The sequence below is a fragment of the Eleutherodactylus coqui genome, chromosome 13, assembly GCF_035609145.1.
Source record: "Eleutherodactylus coqui strain aEleCoq1 chromosome 13, aEleCoq1.hap1, whole genome shotgun sequence".
Taxonomy (NCBI): Eukaryota; Metazoa; Chordata; class Amphibia; order Anura; family Eleutherodactylidae; genus Eleutherodactylus; species Eleutherodactylus coqui.
In genome coordinates, this window is record NC_089849.1 from 120355477 (window position 1) to 120382984 (window position 27508).

General features: G+C 45.4%; 1 protein-coding gene across 1 annotated transcript in view; it reads left to right on the top strand.

The window, feature by feature from the left end:
• Window positions 1–992: 992 nt before the first annotated feature.
• LOC136588034 (ABC-type organic anion transporter ABCA8-like) overlaps window positions 993–27508 on the top strand; it is a 199411-nt gene continuing 172895 nt past the window's right edge. Inside the window, exons 1-2 of the mRNA XM_066586932.1 lie at window positions 993–1341; window positions 9538–9642. Coding sequence (XP_066443029.1) covers window positions 9538–9642 — 105 coding nt within the window. The 5' untranslated portion in view covers window positions 993–1341. The remainder of the gene's footprint in view (window positions 1342–9537; window positions 9643–27508) is intronic.

The window sequence follows — 27508 nt, forward strand, 5'->3', positions numbered from 1 at the left end:
AATTGTGAAGTCATTTGTCCCTTTGTGTAGTGTTGTGTATGTATAGTGCAGGCTATGTGGATGCTGTACCTTTAAAGGGAACCTGTCAGGTCCCCACAGCGTCCTGCAATAAATACAGATGTAGCGAGATCGCTGGCGATGCATCTGTAATATAGCAAACTACGGTATATAATCTACGGCTGGGGATTCGGATGCATGGAAAGGCACTTAGGCTAGCTTTACTCCGGAGTATTTGCACACACAAAATTTAAGTGCGTAATACACAGAGAATAGAACTAGTGATGAGCGAGTATACTCGCTAAGGGCAATTGCTTGAGCGAGCATTGCCTTTAGCGAGTATACTCGCTCATCTCTAAATAGAACCCATAGATTTCAATAGGGTCGTTCACAATTGCCTATTCTGCATGCACATTTCAGTTGCGCAAAAAATTTTTTTTACATGTTCTATTTTTCTGTGTTTTGTGCACTAAAAGGTCTCCATTGAAGCCAATAGTGGATGTGAAAATGTGTGCACAATTCACTAGGGGATGCCTGAAATGCTGCATAATTCCGCTGGAAAACACACATCTGGAACTCATTAGCCGATTTAGCCATTTAAATTGGTGCATCTCTGTGCCCTCTGCGCTGGTGAACAGAAAAAGTGCTGTTCAATATACTGATACGTGCAACAAAAGCCTAGTCTATAGCACAAAATAGGTTGCGCTGAGGTACACGCAATTGTGCATACGCTGGTGTGCCTTAAAGGGCCCTTCCCCTCAGCACCGTACAATGAGTCATGGTGCTATCTGCGGGATGTACTGTATACGCGATGCGCACGCTCTCCCATACAACTTTACGCTGCAGATCTGAATATTCGCAGTAAGTCTAATTTCTGACTCCTTATTTCTCTACTGTAATGTTGTAAGATATCATGTTTGTCCCGAGTCCCACCAAGTGTTTCTGATTAAAGTCCCAGATGTTTTTCCTGGCCGCCGAGTCGGTTTTCATCAGAAGCCACTTGTCATGTAGAAGCTTTTGTCCTCCTCTTCTTGTGCACTGTATGAAGATAAAGACAGGGAAACTGTTGCAGTTACGGTTGTACTTGTAACAACTGGACGACCCCCAAGACGTGTCATGTGATCGGACCCGTCCTCGTTATTAGGACACAGAATAGAACAACCAGGGAACACTTTCTACGACTCTGCAGAACTGGAAGGAAACTGATTCAAGGATCTGCACCCCTTCACAGTTTCATCGCAGTGGATGACGACATGAAGCTGACACTCTGTATTCTGTCCCATCAGCAGCCTTAATTTCAGAGCACTTTTCCGATTTTCCCTGCATTGGAGAGCAGCGCTCAGGGTAAGTCCATACGCTGACACTAACCTGCTTCTGCCAGTATTTTAAATAGTTGAGTCGCTAACTGTGTTTCAAAGATGACAAGTTGCACTACACCCATATATACATATATATTCAGAATCAGCACTTACCTTTAAGGTGCCAACTACTCTGAAACTGAGCAACAAAATGGCAAATTATATACAAGTTCTATTCGGTCCTTGAGTAAGTGCACGTCCATATAGAAAGCTCTATGGGAGCATTGTACTAGATATTAGGGATTGTTGCTGTACAGATAAGTATGGTGTTTGCTTCTATACAGCTTCTATAGAACAAAATGCAGAGCTATGGGTAGTCTGTTTTTAAGGCTTTATTCACACGAGCGTATATATGCGGCTATGTAGGCACGTTTTCACTTGCGGCTGATATACGCAACCGTCTGAGACATTGGTTTCCAATGCATTCATTAACACGGGCGAAAAAAGTCGCACCATAAAAAATAGAACATATGCAACTGAAATCCACACCTGCTATTATACGCTGGGTGAAAAGATAGTTCTGGATCTATCTTTCGACCGAAATATGCATAGACTTGTGTGAAGGATCCCTAAGGCATATAGCAGCGTATATGGAGGAATGCAGCCGAATGGACAGTCCATTATACATGCCTGTCCTTGACTATATTAGTCTAGGTGCATCAAAGTCAAAGCTAAAATATTAAGGCCTCATGTCCACTAGAAAAATACAATCCGCGCAGAATCTGCCAGATCTGGCAGATTCCGCACAGATTTGCTTTAAATGTTTGGTTTTTTTTGCATGCAGATATCCGCACACATTGCTATCAATGTGATAGCAATGTGGCCGATCTGCCCGGAATCCGCGGCAAAATGGAGCATGCTGCGTTTTTTCTCCCGCGTGTGAAAAACGCAATTCTTTTAAAATGCCATCCGTGGGTGCAAAAATCAATTTAATTGACCCACGGATGGCCAATGATTCCCTATGGGCGGAATCGGCAATTCCATTTACCCAGTGGACATGAGGCCTAAAGGTTAGCCACCAACATCGTATTGTGTGTGACGTTGTCTGTGCACTAAATAGCTGCACACCGGCTCTCCGTCCATATAATAGTAGAAGGAATACTGTGCATACAGGCAGTAGTTGTAGCATATTGCTATATACACCATAAGGGACCGTTCACACGGGCCTGAATTTGGCCCCAAAAAATGCAGCTCAATTCGTTACTGTGGAAACCTTCGCCAAAATCTGCATGTAAATTTTGGTGCACAATTTTCTGATTGTCACGGTGTGTGTTGTGGCCAAATTCTGCCTGTCTGACAGGTCCCTTAAAGTAACATTGAAACCTAAGTCCATTCTGCATGTTGTAGAGCAGGAGGAGCTGAGTAGAATGATATATAGTTCTGTGGGGAAAGCTGCAGTATAACTTGTGTGTTATTCATTTAAACCACTGCACATCCTGAGCTGAACAGTCCAATGGGCGGAGCTATCACTGATTGACAGCTATCTTTGTATGACTACATACAGGGGTAGCTGTCAATCACTGATAGGATCAGCTCAGAATGTACAGAGCCTTAAAGGGGTTGTACCAGAATATCAAGTTATTCCCTATCCACAGATACATTCCGTATCTCACCGCTGCCACCCCCACCCATCTGGAGAACGGGACTCCTGTGTCCTGCTCTCCTGTCACTGAGGGGGCCGCTTCTCTCCTCGCAGTGATGTCACTCTGAATGAAGCATCGGCATGGTCAGCGCTCCATTTATTTCAACAGGCGTTACTAAAATACCTGAGCGGGTATGTCGCTCTAATACTCAGCAGTCCCATTGAAAGTGAATGGAGTGCCGGTGCACTCTATTCAGTCTACTAATCATTGTGGGGTGTGTAGTAACCCCGCAGTGAGGAGGACAGGGGACATGGGGCTTCCACCGATCACCAAGTTATTTCTATCCTGTTTATAGGGGATACCTTGATATTCTGGTACAAGCGCTTTAACGGAATAAAATGCAAATTATACTGAATATTTCCCCATAAAACTACATATATCCGTATACTGCACTATACACATGTTGACTGCAGTTTGGACTACATGCTCAGGCTTCATTCACACAAGCGTATATCAGCCCGGACGATATACGCAACCTATCTGATGCATTGGTTTCCAATGCATCAGTTCAGATGGGCGTTTTTCCAGTGCGTAAAAATGGCCACCCGGCAAAGATGGCACATGCGGCCTATTCTGGACCTATCTTTGCTGGACGAAATACGGCAGCTGGTCCCATAGACTCCTATGAGAGCTGGCGGAGAAGGAAGGAGGAAGGGAGTTTAGCAGCGGCTCTGCTAAACTCCCTCACCCTCTCCGCCTCTTGCCGGCTGTCGGCAATGGGAGGGGAAGGGAGATTAGCACACTAGCTCCCGCCCCATCTCACCCCTCCCATTGCAGACAGCCGGCAAGGGGCGGAGAGGGGGCTAAACTCCCTTCCCACGCCCGACAGTATCCCCGGCTCGGTATTTACTCGCCGGACCTTGGCTGTCTGAGCGGGCGCATAAACAAAAGATGCAGCTGTGACATGGTCATGGCTGCCTCTTCGTTCATGCAAATTTTTTTTTTTTTTTTTTTTTTTTTTTTTGTTGAGGGAATTGCTTTATAATACAATATTCCAGAACAATAGTGTTTTTGATATACGATCCCAATAAAATGTAGCACGCAAACACTAATATGCTTTATCATCAATGCATTACTCAATAGCTAATGGGCTACTCTTTATTATGTAAGGATTGATGAGTATAATAGTTCAAAGCCCGTGACCCTGTTGCTATTGTGAAACTCTTAGATCAGATGAAGCCGCTTGTGAGAGCAAACATATGTGCAAATTAGTACTACACAAACCAGCTGCATCAAAAGTTATGTGAAAAGATCAGCCGAACAGTGTACATGCCAGATCCATAGACTGTAATAAGAAGAATTAAAGGGAAATATAAAGGCTCAAGTATCCATCAATATGAAAAGGCAACTGTACCTAAAATACATCATTTCCCCCCCCCCCCCCCCCGGTCCCTTGCAGGCTAGTAACCTTGCGCCAACAGTGACGTAATGTTATGTGGACATGTCGTTGAATAATCTAGGCCATCAATAAAATATCTGTTGCTTTCTGACTTCCAGCACTTATTATAAAAATGGGAATTTATTATTTTTACTTTTACTTTTTCTAATTAAGAAGTTTTTTTATACATGTCTTTTTTTTAGTCCTCACAGGAGACATGAACTTACGATCGTTTGATCTGTCATGCAGTATAATGTAATACCTTAGTATTACAAACGGTACCACACAATTGCATCACAGAGGGTAGTAGGGGAGTGTTCGGGACTCCCAAACTTCGATCGGGGGATTTAAATGCTGCTGACAATGGCATTTAAAGGGTGAACAACCTCAATCTGTGTTTATGCTGATCACGACTGTTGCCAGCAGCTATCAGCTGTAAGAAACAGCCAATACACGCATTGTATGGCATGGGATTGGCTTCCCATCCTCTCCATACAAACCCCGAACCCACAGGACATAGCTGTACGTCCTGCATCAGTAAGGGGATAAAGCAGTTGTCCAGGACATCAGGGATTTTTTTCTATCAATGATCTACCTTCAGAATAGGCGATCAATAGGGTTTGCTGCTTGAGGTCACTGCCGATCAGTTGGTCCCCATGCCACTGTCTGTACGGACTAACCACATAAAAATGCAAGATTCTTAGCTTATATTTTGATCAAAACATGTGAGCCCATCGGCCATTTCCAGGCCTAAAAGACATCAAAATGGATTTAGAGAAAGTAGGATACCTGGCTATAAAGGGCCATGAAACAGATGGATGAAGGGAGTGCACGACAAAAGTGAAGGTAGCCACTCCTCTGCAAATGCAGCAAATAAATTAAATGTGACTGTTGTGCCAATAAGCCATGGCTGTAACAAATCTAGTAACAGAAACACATGCTTCAGCAGTCATACACATTTACTATTGGAATAAAGTTCCACAACTGTTGTTTATACTAAATGCAATCCATTCACTCCTCTGTCCTGGGGGTTTTAACTAGAGCAGGGGTCCCCAACTCCAGTCCTCAGGGACCACCAACAGGTCATGTTTTCAGGATATCTTATGCTAAGAACCCTGCGGCAATGTCTGAGGCACCAACAATAATTACATCACATGTGCAATACTGAGTAAATCCTGAACACCTGACCCATTGGGGGAGGGGGGGGGGGTCCCCGAGGACTGGAGTTGGGGAACACTAAACTAGAGTATATAGCCAGGTATCCTACTTTCCCTGAATCCATTTAGAGGCTTCTGGCCAAAAGAGAAGGGTCTTGTATGGCTCTTTCATACGACCTTACGTGCTGTGAAATCGCAAGAATGAAGAATAGCTGCGATCAAGTCCCCATCTTTAGCCACGTGTTTTCTACATGGCTGGCTGCTGCGTATCGGCAAAAAAAAAATACACTGCAGCGCGAAAATCCCTCAATCGGAAGAAATCCTTGGAATGATTGCTAATGATTAAATAAAGCCAGCTGTCTACTTTTCCCACCAGTGGATGCAGGTGAACTCTCTCCCTTTTTTCTGCTTTCATAGGGGTCTATGGGAATTTCCAGTGTATGTCGGCCAAAGATACAGCGTATAGAAACGGTCGCTACTTTTCCGGCGTTTTGGGGTTTTTTTGTATGCGGTCAAAGATTGCTCATCTGAATGAATATTGTTACGGTATACTACCTGTGATACGCCAGCATGGGTGCCCTAGATTTCACCCACAACCCCTGTCCCTGCCTGCTTGCCTCCACTCCTGGCTAACCCCAGGCGGGCAACTGGGCGGCGGTCCCTACTCTAACTAGGGACCGAAAAAGGGACACTGGCGTACCTGGATGGAAAGGATAGAATACCGACAGAAAAGGCAGATGTAAATAACCAACATGAACAATACTAAGCAGCACTGAGGCAGATGGAAAACCTGTTGGATACTAGCAAGGTATAGCAGAAAAGCTGGCAGAAGCAGGAGAGCAACAGAGGCAGGCTAGCTAGCACACTGAGGGAAACCAATAACTGCCAGTGATTGCAAGTCTCTGCCTGACCTTTAAAAAAAAAGCCTCCGCCTGGGGGGGGGGGGGGGGAGAGGGAGACAGCCCACTCCCAACAGAACATAATTAAAGGGAGCTCGTGTACGGCGCGCCACCAGCACCACGCCGGCCAAGCCAGAGGGACGCGCCCCGACTGCGGGACCCCGCACACAGCTGCCCTGGGAGTACCAGCAACCGCCGCATGGTAACAAATACGTTGGAATCCAATGCTGCAGATGGTCACACTTTGTTTGCCTTTTATTTGTTTTTTGGACGCAGCTAACTACCTAAGTTTATATGGTTGTGTGAGTAAGTTCTTAGAGTTAAGGAGCAATGAAGTTCCCTGGGACGAGGCTTGTGGACCCACATGAGTTACTCAAAATATACGCCAAGAACCTTGCATTTTTATGTGGTTAGTGTAAACACTATGCCAGTTGTACAATTTTATTCAGATATTAAATGTGAATAACTTCTGAAGCATGCGTTATGTTTCTGTTGCTGTCAGTATGGGCAGTGGAGTTAGCAGATTACACCATCTATATTGAAGCAGCCTGGTTTTGGTTGTGTAGGCAAAGCTCCTATTGAATTCAATTGGAACTATGCCTGCACTACCAAATCAGACCACTGCAATATGGACAGCGCAATCTGCTTCCTACACTGTCCATACTGACAGTGGACCCAGGATCAGCGGGGATCCTGAGTAGTGGACCCCCGCCCTCCCATCTATTAACGACCTATCCTGAGAATAGGACATGAATGGAAAAAATCCCTGAAGTCGTGGATAACTTCTTTAATATTAAGTTTTAAAGAAGCCTGGAAAACCCTCTTAAGGCTAAATCACTGAAGCCTAGAGTGTACACAGTCCTAGTGGGGGCACAGAACCAAAGCAGAAATTTAATGAAGAATATCACAAAGTTGTTTAAATTTTACAGATTTTTGCTAGGTTGGGTCTATTAAAGAACAGAACTTTTTAAAGCTGTAACAATCATAGATACACAGTTTATACTGATATTAAAGTGACCCTCTGGTTCACAGTAAGGCGTCATGTCCACAGGCGGGTCGGATACTGCATGCGGGAGCCCGCTGCAGAATCTTACCCTGCCCGCAGCCGAGGACCATACATACCTGTCCAGGCCTTCACTGCAGATGTGTGTGGAAGCGCTGGTCGGCCCACCGCCGCTCATGTGCAGTAGAGTTTGTGGTTTTTGTTTTTTTTTTAAACTCCTGCTTTCCTGCTGAATCCGTAGTCTGTCCGCAATGTCAAATACAGACAGCCAGCAGATGGGACAGCTTCCATTGACTTCAATCCGTGCCTCCAAATCCACCTAAATAAGCTAAAGACCATAAGTATAGAGTTGGGAGTCTGAACTATGATCTGCTTCATTATACCTGTTTTGATGGGAGCCTCTAATTAGCAGTAATCTGATAGGAGTTTCTCTCTCCTCCTCTATGAAATGCCTGTGTGGTACAGTCCATGCAGTTCATATGTCACGTTCGCCCTGAGCGTAAGACGCACCACAACCAGGACGAGCGTAAGGTTGTGTTCACACAGGGAGCGGACTGCGAAACAGTATAAAATATCATATACTCTAAACAAAAGGAGGAAGTAACAACCTCACCCTGACTACTAGAACCGCCCTGCCTAAAAGCGAGGTTATCGCCTCGATAAAGGCGGCACCGCATCTCACATCTCGTGCCTCGGCCACTAACTCTAGCAACTAAAAGAAGGAAAACATTAATGAAGAGACAAAAGCACCACTTAGCTTTACAGCAGACCTCTTACCACCACAAACATGTCCTCTCTCCAGAAAGACTGAGAAAATAAGCAGCAACAACCAGACCCAGAAGGGAGGAGGGGGGAGTCCTAAAAGGTCTCCGTGATGAACCTATATTAATAAGCTCACCGTGGACAATTGTGGGAAATCGCTGCATGCCGTGATTTAATCACGCGAGCAGAAAAGCGCTGATTTTCTGCTCATGTGCAGTAGGCTGAGCTTTGCATAGTTATCCTATGGAAAGCATGTCATGCGAGCTCCGTCTGCTATTCATCACCGCGGATCTCACAATGAGACCTGGCCCGTGGACAGCCAGCCTTAAATAATTACTAAGGCAATGCAATTGGACAGACTGAGTTCCACGAACACCCGAGTAAAATCTACATACCATACAAGACAACAAAATCAGTGATAGGGAAAACGCAGAGGGAATACAGACAAACAACTAAAGTGACACCTAAAGAAATAATAAACCACAAAAACCTCAACCTATCGGACAGATTGAAACAGTGCAGCCAGTCCATCTACATGTCGAGACCAGCATGCCACGACCCTGTCACGGCCACGTGGCATCATAGTTTCATTATACAGGAAGTCTAGTGATTGTAATAGTGACTACTGGAGAGAAAAGAAAGACAAGTAATTCCTTGACTGTCACAATGAGATCACATGACCTGCAGACAAGCACTCCAGAAATTGTCAGATAAAAAGGAATAGCTGAACAAGGTAATACTAGCCAACTTACTGCATATATGATGGGGGACTATTTACATACTGAATGAAGAAATTTTTCACTGGAGTGGCCCTTTAACACAACTGCTGCCCTTCTTTTTAATGTTAGTGGCACGGTTCATCTAATTCCCAGATCACTCTTCATGCATGTACAATGGCTACCACATACAGACTTCCCAATGTACAATTTGTATCTGTAGTCTGATACACTTGCCCACTGCTGTCAGGACAAGAGAACTGCAAGGGAAGGTAGTGGATGATGGACACAGTTGTGACATCATCAGCACTGGCCCATTCTAGAGCAGGGGGGAGTGTTTCAGACAACTGAAGCATACCCTGCATAGGGTAGTCTGAGAATCTGGTGGACTACTTCCATCCGTGAAGAGATGTATTGGAGATAAGACGAACCTCGGCAGCATTGAAAAGGAGGGCACCAGCAATGTTAGCTAGACATTCTGCATGTGAAGTGAAACTTTTAATTTGCAGCGGAAAGTTACTTTAATTTTATTTTGGAGTATGTGAGAGCAATTGAGTCTATAGAAAAAAAACTGTAAACAGCATGTGAGCTGAAGAGAGTTTTTGCAAACCTTCTGTTTTCCAGATGACTGAGAGGAATGTGACAGTCACCAGTCTACTTCAACAGACCTTGGCACTGTTGCTGAAGAATGTGCTCCTCAAATGGAGGAGGAAGTGGTCCACTATATCGGTAAGTAAATAATCAGATGCAAACAATAGGTTGATTGGTAGGATGAAATATTGTTCCAGCTATCTAAAGGACTAAACTGATATACTTCACTATTTTTGAACACTAGTTTGATCGTATCTTTTATTTTTTTTATTTTATTTTTTAAGTTGACAATTAGAGATGAGCGAGCACCAAAATGCTCGGGTGCTCGTTACTCGGGACGAAATTATCGCGATGCTCGGGGGTTCGTTTCGAGTAACGAACCCCATTGAAGTCAATGGGCGACCCGAGCATTTTTGTATTTCGCCGATGCTCGCTAAGGTTTTCATGTGTGAAAATCTGGGCAATTCAAGAAAGTGATGGGAACGACATAGCAACGGATAGGGCAGGCGAGGGGCAACATGTTGGGCTGCATCTCAAGTTCACAGGTCCCACTATTAAGCCACAATAGCAGCAAGAGTGCCCCCCCCCCCAATAACTTTTACTTCTGAAAAGCCCTCATTAGCAATGCATACCTTAGCTAAGCACCACACTACCTCCAACAAAGCACAATCACTGCCTGCATGACACTCCGCTGCCACTTCTCCTGGGTTACATGCTGCCCAACCCCCCCCCCCCCCCCCCACAGCGCACACTAAAGTGTCCCTGCGCAGCCTTCAGCTGCCCTCATGCCACACCACCCTCATGTCTATTTATAAGTGCGTCTGCCATGAGGAGGAACCGCAGGCACACACTGCAGAGGGTTGGCACGGCTAGGCAGCGACCCTCTTTAAAAGGGGCGGGGCGATAGCCCACAATGCTGTACAGAAGCAATGAGAAATATAATCCTGTGCCACCGCCATCAGGAGCTGCACACGTGGGCATAGCAATGGGGAACCTATGTGCCACACACTATTCATTCTGTCAAGGTGTCTGCATGCCCTAGTCAGACCGGGCTTTTTAATTCATAGACACAGGCAGGTACAACTCCCTATTGTGAAGTCCCTGTGGACCGACAGCATGGGTGGCTCCCTGGAACCCACCGGCGGTACATAAAAATATCCCATTGCAGTGCCCATCACAGCTGAGGTAGTAATGTCATGTTTAATGCAGGTGGGCTTCGGCCCACACTGCATGCCCCAGTCAGACTGGGGTTCCTTAGAAGTGGAAACAGATGCATTTACAACTCCCTGTGGACCCACAGCATGGGTGGGTGCCAGGAAGCCACCGGCGGTACATAAATATATGCCATTGCATTGCCCAACACAGCTGAGGTAGTAATGTCGTGCTTAATACAGGTGGGCTTCGGCCCACACTGCATGCCCCAGTCAGACTGGGGTTCTTTACAAGTGGACAGATGTAGGTTAAACTCCGTGTGCACCTACAGCATGGGTGGCTCCCTGGAACCCACCGGCGGTACATAAAAATATCCCATTGCATTGCCCATCACAGCTGAGGTAATGTCGTGCTTAATACAGGTGGGCTTCGGCCCACACTGCATGCCCCAGTCTGACTGGTAATATGTACCTTAACAGTAGCCTCGTTGGTGGTAATGTGGTGGTGACTGCGGACCTGGTAGCGCGGTTTTATGTAGTTGGTTTTCGGAATGTGGCCAGGATTAGGTGGGCCGTGGCGGGGGGATGGTGGTGGTGCTCTCTTGTTGTGTCGTTAAAGGTGAAATTCTTGGACTGCCACCAGACGGACCAATGCAAAGGTATTTGCCAAGTATGTTTTCATTGTTGGAGGAGGAGGGGGATGTTTTGGAGGCACTATGTGTCCTCTACACGTGTCCGTGGTTATATGCACCTTAACAGTAACAGCGTTGGTGGGAAATGGCCTCGCCGCCATCATGTCTTTGGGAAGCCTCTGTTTCCACACCCCAGTGACATAGCATTAGCAGCGGTATAGGCAGAGCCCAGAATTATTAACATTTCAGCGGTAGCATTAGGGATAGGCCCCACTAACATATCACTAGCAGCAGTATAGGGGGAGCACAGTCTTAGTTCCATTTCAGTAATAGTAGCACTCAAGACAGGCCCCAGTAACATTCCCATTGCAGCAGTTTAGGGAGATAACAGTCTCTTTCACATTTCAGTAGCTGCAGTATAGACAAGGCCCCAGTTACATTTATGTAGCTAAAGTGTAGGCCAACCCCACACACCTTGCTGTACCATGAGTGCAGGTGAAGCCCATAAAAATTACTAGGATTACACTGTAGGCGAGGGCCCCAAAAAATTGGTGTACCAACAGTAGTAATGTACCTCAGAAAAATTGCCCATGCCCAACCAAGAGGGCAGGTGAAACCCATTAATCGCTTTGGTTAATGTGGCTTAAGTGGTAACTAGGCCTGGAGGCAGCCCAGTTTAACGAAAAATTGGTTCAAGTTAAAGTTTCAACGCTTTTAAGAGCATTGAAACGTATAAAAATTGTTTAGAAAAATTATATGAGTGAGCCTTGTGGCCCTAAGAAAAATTGCCCGTTCAGCGTGATTACGTGAGGTTTCAGGAGGAGGAGCAGGAGGAGGAGGAGGAGGAATATTATACACAGATTGATGAAGCAGAAATGTCCCCGTTTTGGATGGTGAGAGAGAACGATGCTTCCATCCGCGGGTGCAGCCTACGTATTGCTTAGGTATCGCTGCTGTCTGCTGGTGGAGAAGAGAAGTCTGGGGAAATCCAGGCTCTGTTCATCTTGATGAGTGTTAGCCTGTCGGCACTGTCGGTTGACAGGCGGGTACGCTTATCTGTGATGATTCCCCCAGCGGCACTAAACACCCTCTCTGACAAGACGCTAGCCGCAGGACATGGAAGCACCTCCAGGGCATACAGCGCGAGTTCACCGCTGTGCTGCCACGCCGCGCGACACCGACTGCTGGCGACGTGCTGCTGCTGCTGACACATCTTGATTGCGAGACAGAGGTTGCGTTGGAGGAGGAGGAGAAGGAGGGTGCTTTAGTGGAGGAAGCATACACCGCCGCAGATACCACCACCGAGCTGGGGCCCGCAATTCTGGAGGTGGGTAGGACGTGAGCGGTCCCAGGCTCTGACTCTGTCCCAGCCTCCACTAAATTCACCCAATGTGCCGTCAGGGAGATGTAGTGGCCCTGCCCGCCTGTGCTTGTCCACGTGTCCGTTGTTAAGTGGACCTTGGCAGTAACCGCGTTGGTGAGGGCGCGTACAATGTTGCGGGAGACGTGGTCATGCAGGGCTGGGACGGCAAATCAGGAAAAGTAGTGGCGACTGGGAACTGAGTAGCGCGGGGCCGCCGCCGCCATCATACTTTTGAAGGACTCCGTTTCCACAACCCTATACGGCAGCATCTCAAGGCTGATAAATTTGGCTATGTGGACGGTTAACGCTTGAGCGTGCGGGTGCGTGGCGGCGTACTTGTGCTTGCGCTCAAACACTTGCGCTAGCGACGGCTGGACGGTGCGGTGCGAGACATTGCTGGATTGGGCCGAGGACAGCGGAGGTGAGGGTGTGGGTGCAGGCCAGGAGACGGTAGTGCCTGTGTCCTCAGAGCGGGGTTGGATCTCAGGGGCAGGTTGGGACACAGGGGGAGAGGCAGCGGTGCAAACCGCAGGCGGTGAACGGCCTTCGTCCCACCTTGTGGGGTGCTTGGCCATCATATGTCTGCGCATGCTGGTGGTGGTGAGGCTGTTGCTGGTGGCTCCCCGGCTGATCTTGGCGCGACAAAGGTTGCACACCACTGTTCGTCGGTCGTCAGGCGTCTCTGTGAAAAACTGCCAGACCTTAGAGCACCTTGGCCTCTGCAGGGTGGCATGGCGCGAGGGTGCGCTTTGGGAAACAATTGGTGGATTATTCGGTCTGGCCCTGCCTCTACCCCTGGCCACCGCACTGCCTCTTGCAACCTGCCCTGCTGCTGCCCTTGCCTTCCCCTCTGAAGACCTGTCCTGAGTAGGCGTTGCAAACCAGGTGGGGTCAGTCACCTCATCGTCCTGCTGCTCTTCCTCCGAATCCTCTGTGCGCTCCTCCCTCGGACTTACTGCCCTTACTACTACCTCACCGATAGACAACTGTGTCTCATCGTCATCGTCCTCCTCACCCACTGAAAGGTCTTGAGACAGTTGCCGGAAGTCCCCAGCCTCATCCCCCGGACCCCGGGAACTTTCCAATGGTTGGGCATCAGTGACGATAAACTCCTCTGGTGGGAGAGGAACCACTGCTGCCCAATCTGAGCAGGGGCCCGAGAACAGTTCCTGGGAGTCTTCCCGCTCCTGAGCATGTGTCATTGTAGTGGAGTGAGGAGGCTGGGAGGAAGGAGGAGCAGCAGACAGAGGATTCGGATTTGCAGCAGTGGACGGCGCAGAACTGTGGGTGGACGATAGGTTGCGCGAAGCACTTTCTGCCATCCACGACAGGACCTGCTCACACTGCTCATTTTCTAATAAAGGTCTCCCGCGTGGACCAATTAATTGTGCGATGAATGTGGGGACGCCAGAAAAGTGCCTCTCTCCTAATCGCGCAGCAGTCGGCTGCGATACACCTGGATCAGGAGCTCGGCCTGTGCCCACACCCTCACTTGGCCCTCCGCGTCCTCGGCCACGTCCACGTCCACGTCCTCTAGGCTTACCCCTACCCCTCAGCATGCTGTATTACCAGTGATTTGATTTCCCAGGCAGGAAATAAATTGGCGCAAGCCTGCTGTTAAACTTAGCTGGCTGCGTATGACTTTTGTTTACGTTCTCCACCCAGCACACACGTACCCAGAACGCTCAGGACTGTCAGAGGCAGGCCAAATAGAATAGTAGTTGCCCTTTTTTTTTAAAGGAAAGGCCCACTGCGTATATTCAATCAATAAAATATGTCTTCTGGCCCTGCCTACACAATTCTGTCCCTGTAGTATTACTGCAGGGCGCAATGCTCTGCACGGCCGATTTTGAAAAAAAAAAAAATGTGCAACACTACTAACAGCAGCCTCCACACTACTGCACACTGTTAGATGTGGCCCTAAGAAGGACCGTTGGGGTTCTTGAAGCCTACACTAACTCCTAACGCTCTCCCTACAGCAGCTCTGGCACCAGCAGCACTGTCCCTCAGCTATCTCACAAGGCATCTGAGGCGAGCCGCGGGAGGGGCCGACTTTTATACTCGGGTGACATCTGATCTCCCCAGCCACTCACAGCAGGGGGGTGGTATAGGGCTGGAACGTCACAGGGGGAAGTTGTAATGCCTTCCCTGTCTTTCAATTGGCCAGAAAAGCGCGCTAACGTCTCAGAGAGGAAACTGAAAGTAACCCAAACATCGCGTGGTACTTGTTACGAGTAACGAGCATCCCGAACACGCTAATATTCGCCCGAGCATCAAGCTCGGACGAGTACGTTCGCTCATCTCTATTGACAATCCCTAATGGTTCATGTTGCTTTTTTGATTAGCCTGAGTTTCACTAAATTTTATTAGTCCGAAACAGCCTTTTGGCAAAAATCACGAGAAAATCGAATTTACATAATGCCTGCTGCAGAGGTCAGAGTGCAGCCAATTAGCACCCAGACAGTCTTGATGATGTCAGAAAGTGTAAACAATGGCCATTTTACAGAGGCACAGAACAGAGAAACTGCATCAATGCTTATATGCTTATACTAACTAACATGCCTGCCTTCGTCCAAGTTAATTTGGTACAGGTGTTTACCTGTTGTTCATACGAAAAATTTTATGAAGTCGTTGTTACTTCAAAGGAACCGAGGAATAAAATATGTACACATAGGAGCATTAGATTTTCCTCAGACTGCATGTACCGATGTCCCTCTGCAGAATCTGCCACTGCTCTCACTCTCCTCACTTTTTACCCTTTTAAAGGTACTGCCTCTTTTTGTTCGAATTTAACCCCAGACTGCAGGTTGCAACCCCTTCTCAGCCTTGAAGGCATGCTCCATTGCTGCAGTCCATGGCCACTTCCTTATGTACTTACAGCATTTCAGTGTATGCACACAGAGGTCCATTAGATTCTCCCAAGTATATACACTCATAGAGGTCAGTTAGATTCTCCTCAGTATATATGCACACAGAGGTCAGTTAGATTCTCCTCTGTATATACGCACACAGAGGTCAGTTAGATTCTCCTCAGTATATACGCACACAGAGGTCAGTTAGATTCTCCTCAGTATATACGCACACAGAGGTCAGTTAGATTCTCCTCAGTATATACGCACACAGAGGTCAGTTAGATTCTCCTCAGTATATACGCACACAGAGGTCAGTTAGATTCTCCTCAGTATATATGCACACAGAGGTCAGTTAGATTCTCCTCAGTATATATGCACACAGAGGTCAGTTAGATTCTCCTCTGTATATACGCACACAGAGGTCCGTTAGATTCTCCTCTGTATATACGCACACAGAGGTCAGTTAGATTCTCCTCTGTATATACGCACACAGAGGTCAGTTAGATTCTCCTCAGTATATACGCACACAGAGGTCAGTTAGATTCTCCTCAGTATATACGCACACAGAGGTCAGTTAGATTCTCCTCAGTATATACGCACACAGAGGTCAGTTAGATTCTCCTCAGTATATACGCACACAGAGGTCAGTTAGATTCTCCTCAGTATATACGCACACAGAGGTCAGTTAGATTCTCCTCTGTATATACGCACACAGAGGTCAGTTAGATTCTCCTCAGTATATACGCACACAGAGGTCAGTTAGATTCTCCTCAGTATATACGCACACAGAGGTCCGTTAGATTCTCCTCTGTATATACGCACACAGAGGTCCGTTAGATTCTCCTCTGTATATACGCACACAGAGGTCAGTTAGATTCTCCTCTGTATATACGCACACAGAGGTCAGTTAGATTCTCCTCTGTATATACGCACACAGAGGTCAGTTAGATTCTCCTCTGTATATACGCACACAGAGGTCAGTTAGATTCTCCTCAGTATATACGCACACAGAGGTCCGTTAGATTCCCCTCAGTATATACGCACACAGAGGTCCGTTAGATTCCCCTCTGTATATACGCACACAGAGGTCCGTTAGATTCTCCTCTGTATATACGCACACAGAGGTCCGTTAGATTCTCCTCTGTATATACGCACACAGAGGTCCGTTAGATTCTCCTCTGTATATACGCACACAGAGGTCCGTTAGATTCTCCTCTGTATATACGCACACAGAGGTCCGTTAGATTCTCCTCAGTATATACGCACACAGAGGTCCGTTAGATTCTCCTCTGTATATACGCACACAGAGGTCAGTTAGATTCTCCTCTGTATATACGCACACAGAGGTCCGTTAGATTCTCCTCTGTATATACGCACACAGAGGTCAGTTAGATTCTCCTCTGTATATACGCACACAGAGGTCAGTTAGATTCTCCTCAGTATATACGCACACAGAGGTCCGTTAGATTCCCCTCAGTATATACGCACACAGAGGTCCGTTAGATTCCCCTCAGTATATACGCACACAGAGGTCCGTTAGATTCCCCTCAGTATATACGCACACAGAGGTCCGTTAGATTCTCCTCTGTATATACGCACACAGAGGTCCGTTAGATTCTCCTCTGTATATACGCACACAGAGGTCCGTTAGATTCTCCTCTGTATATACGCACACAGAGGTCCGTTAGATTCTCCTCTGTATATACGCACACAGAGGTCCGTTAGATTCTCCTCTGTATATACGCACACAGAGGTCCGTTAGATTCTCCTCTGTATATACGCACACAGAGGTCCGTTAGATTCTCCTCTGTATATACGCACACAGAGGTCCGTTAGATTCTCCTCTGTATATACGCACACAGAGGTCCGTTAGATTCTCCTCTGTATATACGCACACAGAGGTCCGTTAGATTCTCCTCTGTATATACGCACACAGAGGTCCGTTAGATTCTCCTCTGTATATACGCACACAGAGGTCCGTTAGATTCTCCTCTGTATATACGCACACAGAGGTCCGTTAGATTCTCCTCTGTATATACGCACACAGAGGTCCGTTAGATTCTCCTCTGTATATACGCACACAGAGGTCCGTTAGATTCTCCTCTGTATATACGCACACAGAGGTCCGTTAGATTCTCCTCTGTATATACGCACACAGAGGTCCGTTAGATTCTCCTCTGTATATACGCACACAGAGGTCCGTTAGATTCTCCTCTGTATATACGCACACAGAGGTCCGTTAGATTCTCCTCTGTATATACGCACACAGAGGTCCGTTAGATTCTCCTCTGTATATACGCACACAGAGGTCCGTTAGATTCTCCTCTGTATATACGCACACAGAGGTCCGTTAGATTCTCCTCTGTATATACGCACACAGAGGTCCGTTAGATTCTCCTCTGTATATACGCACACAGAGGTCCGTTAGATTCTCCTCTGTATATACGCACACAGAGGTCCGTTAGATTCTCCTCTGTATATACGCACACAGAGGTCCGTTAGATTCTCCTCTGTATATACGCACACAGAGGTCCGTTAGATTCTCCTCTGTATATACGCACACAGAGGTCCGTTAGATTCTCCTCTGTATATACGCACACAGAGGTCCGTTAGATTCTCCTCTGTATATACGCACACAGAGGTCCGTTAGATTCTCCTCTGTATATACGCACACAGAGGTCCGTTAGATTCTCCTCTGTATATACGCACACAGAGGTCCGTTAGATTCTCCTCTGTATATACGCACACAGAGGTCCGTTAGATTCTCCTCTGTATATACGCACACAGAGGTCCGTTAGATTCTCCTCTGTATATACGCACACAGAGGTCCGTTAGATTCCCCTCTGTATATAGGCACACAGAGGTCCGTTAGATTCCCCTCAGTATATAGGCACACAGAGGTCCGTTAGATTCCCCTCAGTATATACGCACACAGAGGTCCGTTAGATTCTCCTCAGTATATTCAGTTATAAATGCCGAAGTGGTCGTTATATAGCAGACTATTTTTTCACAAAAGGCTATTTTGGCATGGTACTCAAAGGACAACAAATGGAAAATGGTTGTTTAGTACAGGTATGAACTTTCAGTATCAATTAGTTCTCTAGACAAGCTCTCTTGCTGATTACTTTTTTTAATTATGTTTCTTATACTGGATGGTACCCTCCCACTGGGTTTTGTCCCACTGTTTTTACATATATAGTGAACTAGCTGATATACCTGGCTTCACCCGAGTTAATTTGGTACTGGTGTTTATCTGGTGTTCACATGGAAAATCTTATGAAGTCGTGGTTACTTTAGAGATACCAAGGAAAAAATATGTTTACCATTTTGCATTGTTCTTTGCGTTACCCAGGAAACACCACGTGGAGGTAACCATGCAATGTTTCCTTTATATAAAATGACATCTGGAAGTGAGAGAACTAGATTACGTACGTAAAAGTTGGACGCTAATTCTTTTGCACTTAGAATTGAATTATCGAGTTGATACCTATTAGCTTTCCCTACTTATGACATAATCAATGCTCGTGCCAAATTTCAAGTTTCTATGACATCGGGAAGTGAGAGAATTAGATTACGTACATAAAATTTGGACGCTAGTTCTTTTGCGCTAGAATTAAATAATCGAGTTGGGACCTATTAGCTTTTCCTATATATGACGTAATGCTTGTACCAAATTTCAAGTTTCTATGACATCGGGAAGTGAGAGAATTAGATTCCGTACGTAAAATTTGGACGCTATTTCTTTTGCGCTAGAATTGAATAATCGAGTTGGGACCCATTAGCTTTTCCTATTTATGACATAATCAATGCTCGTGCCTAATTTCATGTTTCTGCGGCATCGGGAAGTTGGAGAATTAGTGGCGAGTCAGTCAGTGAGTCAGTGAGGGCTTTCATCTTTACATATATAGATGTTTCATGTATGATTAGACTTTTTTACTTCACTTTAGTTGTTAAATCTTCTCGAGGATCTCTTTAAGCCCTCCTGGTTTTAAAGTGTTTAAAAATATTTTGTAAAAAAAATTATTGCTTGAAATATGCAGAACATTTTTGATTTGAGTTTTGAGAAATTCCCAGGTACGATTATTTTCCACTGGGGTTATCTGCAACCCCGTGTCCTTATTATGATCCTGTAGAAAATGACTTGACACGTTGTGCTGTGTGTACCCTCTTTGTATACTGGATCTATGTTGATGCGCTTGTATTCGAAGGGTGTTTGTTGTACGCTCTATGTATTTAAGATTAAAGGGGCACTCGATAAGGTTGATTAGATGTGTTGCACCGTAGTTGAGGAATTGTTTTATTGGAAATTTCCTCCCATTTCCAGTATTTATCTCTCTTGTACCATAATGCATATTATCGCAGCACTTGCATTTCTTGATCCCGCATTTATACACTCCTCTCAGGGTATGGGTGGTTATGGTAGATATAATGGGAGGGGTCTGAAACCGGATGTGTTGGGGCTAGAAAGTTCTTCAGGTTTCGTCCTTTATGAAACACAATTTTGAGCTTATCCCAAATTTCATCAAGAAATGATCTCCTTTGAGGATGCTCCAGTGTTTAAGGATTTTCTTAATAGCCCCTTGTTGGGAACTATATTCCATCATGAAAGTTTCTGGAGTCCAAGTTCTTCTTGACTTTATTCTGGAGGTTGGTCTTTCTTGGTAGAGTCAGGGCTTTATTATAGGCTGCTTCAATAAGGGGCTTGGAGTACCCTCTTTTTCTCGAAACGCTCTACCAAGATGTTGGATTACTCCTTGTTGTCGTCAATTCTCATGCAGTTACGTCGTATGCAATTGAACTGACCAAATGGGATGTTCTATTTCCATTTCTTTGTGTGACAGATTTCGAAGTTCAAATAACTGCATCAACTTGCTTGAAGTAGGTTTTGGTCAACACTGTATTGTTTTTTGTATGAAGATTTGAAAGTCAAAAATACAATCTTCTCTTTACTAGAATTCCCTGTGAACTGTAGTCCCCAGTTATTGCTGTTCAAATTCTCAGCAAAAAGGATATCATCAATGAAGCAATGGCAGAGTGCTATGTGGGGGTCTTTGACCGAAGCCTCAAAAGCACCCATACACAGGTTGGCATATGAGGGAGCAAATTTGGCCCCCCATAGCCATTCCTCTTGTCTGCAGATAGAATTTCTTCAGAATTAAGAGTTTTTGATGGCATAACATGAGCAGGTCGGTTTCGAGAAAGGAATTTATGGCTTCAATCCCCTACATGTGTGGAATATCGGCGTATAAAGCTGAAACGTCAAATGTGGCCGAGATATAGGTGTCTTTCCAAACAAAGGTATCCAGAATGGTGAGAAGGGGGTTAGCGTCTTTGAGATATGCTGGTAGCTGTAGGACGTATCTTTGAAGGTGTTGATCGATGTATGCGGACAGGCCACTGGTGATTAACTCTATCCTTGAGTTGATTGGTCGCCCTGGTGGGTGCGTGACATTCTTGTATACTTTCGGGAGATAATAAAAGTAGGGTGCCTCTGGATTTTTTTATACAGATGTAGTTTTTCTCTTAGACAGGCAATTATTTGCAAATGCTTCTTCCACTAATTGATGAAGGGACAGTTTCTCATAGTAGCGCTCATCTCCCAAAATATTGTGCACTTATAATTCATAGTATTCTGTCTAGAATAACAATAGCCTCACCCTTATCTGCGGTTTTTATAACAACGTCACTGTTGCTTGAGAGATTTTTGACAGGTTTGACAAACGAGGTTTGTTTGTACAATTTTTTTCCCCCTTGTTTTGATAGTTCATGGAATTTGGCCAGGACTTTCTTGTAAAAAAAATTTTAATGAACGGTCCGTTTTTCTATATTGGGTAAAAAGTGCTTTTCGGCCTAAGGTCTGTGGGAATGGGATTGAATAGTATATCGTGAGTGTAATCCTGAGGGATGGGGAGATGGATGTCCTCCAATTGCATAGTTCTCTGTTTTTTGGATCGAAAAGAAGTAGCTGATTGTGAGTTGAGGTCTATAAATAGTTTGAAGAGATCTGATTGATGAGACAGACTGAACGAAAGCCCTTTACTCAGGACCTCCACTTCTCTTCTTCGCAAATTCTGTTTGGAGAGGTTGATTATCCCAAAAGTTCTTGCTTCTGTGTTGTTCACAATTTACTCGGAGGCATCTTCCCGGGGTTTGTCTTTGTGTTTTTTAAAGAGGTGTTTGCCTGCTCTTTTCCCCGTCTTCTTGCAGACACCTCTTTCTTTGGAAGGGTTGATATGATGCTGTAGAATTTGGGTATCTTTGATTTTAGAATCGGGAGGGTGTTCCTTCGAATTAATGTTGTTTGTTGGGATGGTACTTCTATCGGGTGTAGGCTGGAAACCGATGGGGTTTCGGGTAGTTCTAAAAAAAAAACGTTAAATCTGTGGAAGAAGTTGGTATGGGATCCAGGACGACATCTGGGTCCACGGTACATGGGGAGGTGTTGGGTGCAGACTCTGTGGTGAGTGTGGACAAAACTGGAACCACAGGGTGCTGCTGAAGATGTGATAGAAAAATTGGAAGAAAGGCTGGACCTGGACATGGCTGTGGCTTGTGGTGCCAAATGTATGCTAGAGGTGCTGGGTTTGGTGGGCGGCCTGCTAGGTAATTTATTCCTTTTTTTCTTTTAAACAGTGTAGCTAGGGCTTATATTTCAAGCCTCCTTGAAAAATCAGGGTAGGTCTTATTTTCGGGGCGATGAAGTACTAGTCATAGCAGCACCAACATCGGGCTCACAGGCTCTGGGTCAGAGGGCAACGAGTCAGCCTCATCCTGCTCTTCCACTGCTGTAGCTGCCTCTTACTCCTTCTCCTTCCATGTTCATGCAGTAACCTCTAAGCGGCGGTATTGTGTAGGGACAGTAGCACATCTACTTACGGCCTCTCCTCTGCTATTATTGATCAGACTGCAGACTTCAGAGCCAAGAGTGGGAAACAGAGAGCAGAAGTTTAGCTGCCACCATCACCACCATCTTCACCGACCTTGGCATCTACCCCATGTTCCAGAGAGTCCCAGGTCAGCAGTCAGCCCTCTATTACCCAGCTATGGGAATGTAAGAAAAAATACCGCTCCAACCAACCACAAGTACAGAGTTTGGATGCAAACCCTGCACAGCTGCTTGCGCAGTGTGAATCTCCGTGCTAACCCACAGATGCTCAGCCACCATTTCTTTGCCCAAAAAGCTGTCCCTAACCCTATTCGTGGAGGGGATAGAAAAAATAAATTGCTACATAGGGAGGCTTTTTGGATTTTTAAATTTCACACCAGATTTCCATCTGGACTGAATTATAGAAGTGAGTTATCTTATGTCTACTAAGAGTGATTAGGTGTCTAGGCGGATGTAAGAGGGGAGAGGGCAAGTAGAGAGCGGGGTGTTGCTCCAGGGTTTTTTTTGTGTTTTCTTTTTTTTTCCTCTTTTCTTCTGCATTTAACTATACAAATGATTTATTTTATATACATATTGAGAGTTATGAAATATCTAGGGGAATGTAAGGGATGAGGAGTGGAGAGCGAACGTTTTTTTCCCCCTCTCTCTCCTCTTTTCCTCTGGCACTCATGGGGTTAATATCATTTAAATTCATGTGTGCTTAACATGTGATGCGTATCATACCACTTGATTGGGTAGTGTTGCTTTTAAATTTTGGAGTGTTTTCATTCTTCTGTATGTCATGACTAAGGCCTCTTTCATATGTGTATATTGGTCCGCCATTTTCACAGTTGGCCGATATACGCTATGATCTGATGCATTGGATTCCAATGCATCAGATCACATGGCCGTATTCCCGCGACGTAAAAGCACCCATATGGCCAATATAGTGCTGGGCGTTATTACATAGGGCCCAAAACACAGTCCTGGAACTATCTTTTGGGTCGGAATATGTCGGTCGCTCCATGGGCTCCTATGGAAGCCAATAACAGCTGCCGGAGAAGGGAGGTGGGAGGAAGTTTAGCAGCGTGACTGCTAGACTCCCTCCCCTTCTCTCCTCTGTTTGATTGCAATGGGAGGGGGCGGGAGAAGGGTGGCGCCAAGCGCCTTGTCCACAGCCAGCCAAGAGAGGAGGCGGGACGGGGTGGCACTTAGCTCTGCCCCCCCACCCCCTTTATTGCAATCCACCGGAGGGGAGGAGGGAAGAGGTGACCCAGCGAGGTGGAGTTAAGGTGCAATGGCATGGTAGCCTTGGCGTATATGCGCCTGGGTCCATGCCATCTGAACAGGCGCACCAACGTTAAATTGGTGCGCCTGTTCACAAGTTTTTACACCTCACATCGTAGTGTATATCGGACGGCCGTGAAAACTGCGGCCAATATACGCTCATGGAAATAAAGCCTAAGAGCAGTAACGCTTGAAATGCGTAGGAGCTGTTTTGCGCAGTTACTACCTTTTTGCCATTTTTTTTTTTTTTTTTTTTATAGCTTAATAGTAAAGCTGAACTTTTTAAGGAAGTGCTGAGAATTTTTTTCCATTTCTGGATTGCCTTTTAGCCCCTTGTTGACATGGTTTTCATTTTTGGTTTTTCCTCCCCCCCCCCCCCCCACCCCCACCCCATTTTAAAAAAATTGTAACTCTTTTATTTATCAAGCAACGCAGATGTGGGAGGACTTGTTTTTTTGCGGAATGAGTTGTATTTTTCAATGGTACCGTTTAATGTAACCTATAGTGTACTGAAAAACTGAAAAAAAATTCTGCCATCTTTGGGCGCATCTTCTTTCCAAGGCGCACAAACTGCAACTGAAATGACCTGATAACTTTACTCTATGGGTCAATGTGATTACTACAATACCAAACTTGCACAGTTTTTTTTTTGTTTGTTTTTTTGCTGCACTTTTTTTTTTTTTCTAAGATATTTACCGGTAATTTTCTTATTATTTTCTGCCACCATCCCAATGGGCATGGCTTGATTGGTATTCTACGATTGCAGCCCAAGGAGCAATTCAGAAGGCCCCACCCTGCTGCCAGGACACCCACATGGCTCCCTGCAATCTCATCGCAGGGGGCTGTACGGGACCATGGAACATCATCCGGGGGATTTAAATGCCACTTTATTCCCATGCAATTTGGGGGGCTTTGGCTGCATTGGGGACTTTCTGGAGAGTAAATTAGTGAACCCGATTTTTACTCCCATTGACTTAATGGGAGTTGTAATCGGTTGTCCTCGTTCACAACGATTTTCGTGAAATCGGCGCAATACCAAGACTTACTGATTATTCCACTAATTGCTCATGACTACTAATGATATCTATTTAATTACCCATAGGGGTTGACACACAAGTTTACATCAACCTTAAAACTGCACTGTTATATAAACGTATAGCTTCCATTTGGTTACTCTGGTCGCTCTGCCCATGTAAGAGTCCACGGAAGGCTGAGCGATGTCTAAAGCATAAGAAAAATATAGTCTATAGTCTTAGAAAAAACTGCATCTTTCAGACCAACTGAAAAGAATATATATATTTTTTTTTTTGTGTGTGCATATGGCACACAATGAATAGTCGGATTGATGTACTTTCATTTAATCATTCACGCATAATACGCGATAAACTTATGCTCATGTGAGCCCAGCCTTAAGGGTTCTTGTGCCATTTAAATTAAAACGGAAATAAATCATCAATGTCTTTGATCTCCAAAAGCCTCCTGTCCCCGGGCGATTTTTTTTTTTTTTTTTTGTTTTTTTTTTTTTTTTTTTAAATTTATAAATTTTTTTTTATTTATTTATTTTTTTTCACTGTGTTTCCTGTGGCGATAATCCGGACGTGGGTAATGCAGTGAATGCTTTCCATAGACTAATATGGAAAGCGCAGCCCCGCTGTCTACGAGCGGAGAATCAAAGTGATTTTTCCACTCATGGGATTTAAATCGCAGCATGCTGCGATTTACTGCAATTCTCCATGGTGAGCCTATCCGTCAGATAGGCTCAGCGCAAACGGCTGTCAGCGCTCCCCTGCTCCACGAAGGCAGCTCACGCAGCAGAGATCTGTTGCAAGATATCGCTACGCCCGTGGGCAGAAGGCCTAAATTAGCTAGTGTTGGGGGAAGGGGGCAAGTGTCAGGTCAGTTGTCATATGTATTTATTGGCTGAGGAGCATGCTTGTAGGGATATAATGCCGAGACAAATTTGTAACAGACATTATATTAGGAAACTGGCTAACCTCTTGTTCTGTGTAAGGCCACAGGCAGTTGTGAGTTCACTCACACAGCTGCAGGGCCTGCGTACGGTCGAGATGTAACGGAAAGATGAGACCTCATGTATAAAAACTTTGCAAAAAGCAAAAATCTGAATCTCCAATTCTTGTCTGCATCTCCCATCAAAACAAAGCTGATAAAGAACGAAGCGCATATAAAAAGTCTACACCCCCCCCCCCCCCGATAAAATGCCATGTTATTATCATGTTAAAAAATCTTGATAAGTAATCTTGATATTTCCACCTTCATTGTGACCCGTTATCCGTACAATTCTAAAAAAACAAACTGAAATCTTTTAGGGTGGAAAAATAACAAAACTAAAATAATGTGGCTGCATAAATTTGCAGACCCTAAAGGTCCTTTTACACGTAACTATTATCGTTCAATATTCGTGCAAAGGGACGCAAATGAGCAATAATCGTTACGTGTAAATGCGGGCATCCTGCTCTTTTTCATTTGAAGGATGATTTTAACTTAAGCCACTGAGAAATAAAGCAAACCCATTTATCTCACAATAGACCGCAGGCTGTTCTCTCCACCAGATGGTTACACTAGATGGGAGAAAACAAGGTAATCTGCCGGCTGCTGCGAGCAGAACACTGCAACAGTTGGCACACCTGGGAGTATGTTTAAACACACTCTGGGCTTTGCAAACCACTCCTGCAGGCCCTTCTGTATGCAAATGAAGATGATAAATTGTTAATGCATTACTTGGACAGCCCTTTAATTTCATGTTTTTGAGTCGGGGAACCTGGTTTTGAGTTTTCATTTCTTTTTTCGAAAAAGAAACTTTATACCGTGTCCCTTTAAAATCCATTGACCATATGTTGGTTTCGGTGCAGCAGATTTACAGTCTACTCAAAGGTAAACTGAAATGATCTACAAGTGCATGTGACCTGGTACCTGCTAATCACCGAAAAGAACTTTACTAAGATATAAAATAATAACCTTTATTAGATCATTTAAAAGAGCTTGTAAGTAAACTAAAAGAAGTCATACGACTCCACCAGCAACAGTCTTGGGGATATGCTGGCACCCACAACCAGAGGGAAAGAAAATTTTTTTTAATGACCCTCCAACTTGATTAAATATATCATATGTCCATAATGGGTATAATAGAACCAAATAACTCTATGGAGCAAATTCTTCTCTCTTATATCTGATATCACTGATCGCCAGAGCTCGATTAGACAAACATCACATCGACGCGTTTCCTTTAGTGCCAACAAAGTACACTATTTCATCAGGATGGACACTATCAAATCAATTGGGAATAGACCACCAACTGATTGACATATTAAACACACTTTCTTGCTCCAACCCTCAACAGAGGGGGCTTATTCACACCAATATTGTACTGGATACGACCACACATTGACAATATTGGTCTTGATTAGAGATGAGCGAACGTACTCGTAATGAGTACTTACGCACCCGAGTACCGCCATTTTCGAGTACTTCAGTACTCGGGCGTAAAGATTCGGGGAGCGCCGGGGGGCGGGGAGAGGCGCAGCGGTGCGGGGGGTAGCAGCGGGGAACAGGGGGGAGCCCTCTCTCTCTCCCTCTCCCCCCCCACTCCCCACTGCTACCCCCCGTGCCGCCACGGCGCCCCCCGAATCTTTACGCGCGAGTACCGCTGTACTCGAAAATGGCGGTGCTCGGGTGCGCAAGTACTCGTAACGAGTACGTTCGCTCATCTCTAGGTTTTATCAATGTGACTTTGATCATCGGTCCCTCCTCTGATTAGAAATAGTTGTCTATCTAAGGTTGGAAAGGTCTATTCTTATCAATATAGACTTTTTGCCTTGGTTCTTGAATTGCCCCGT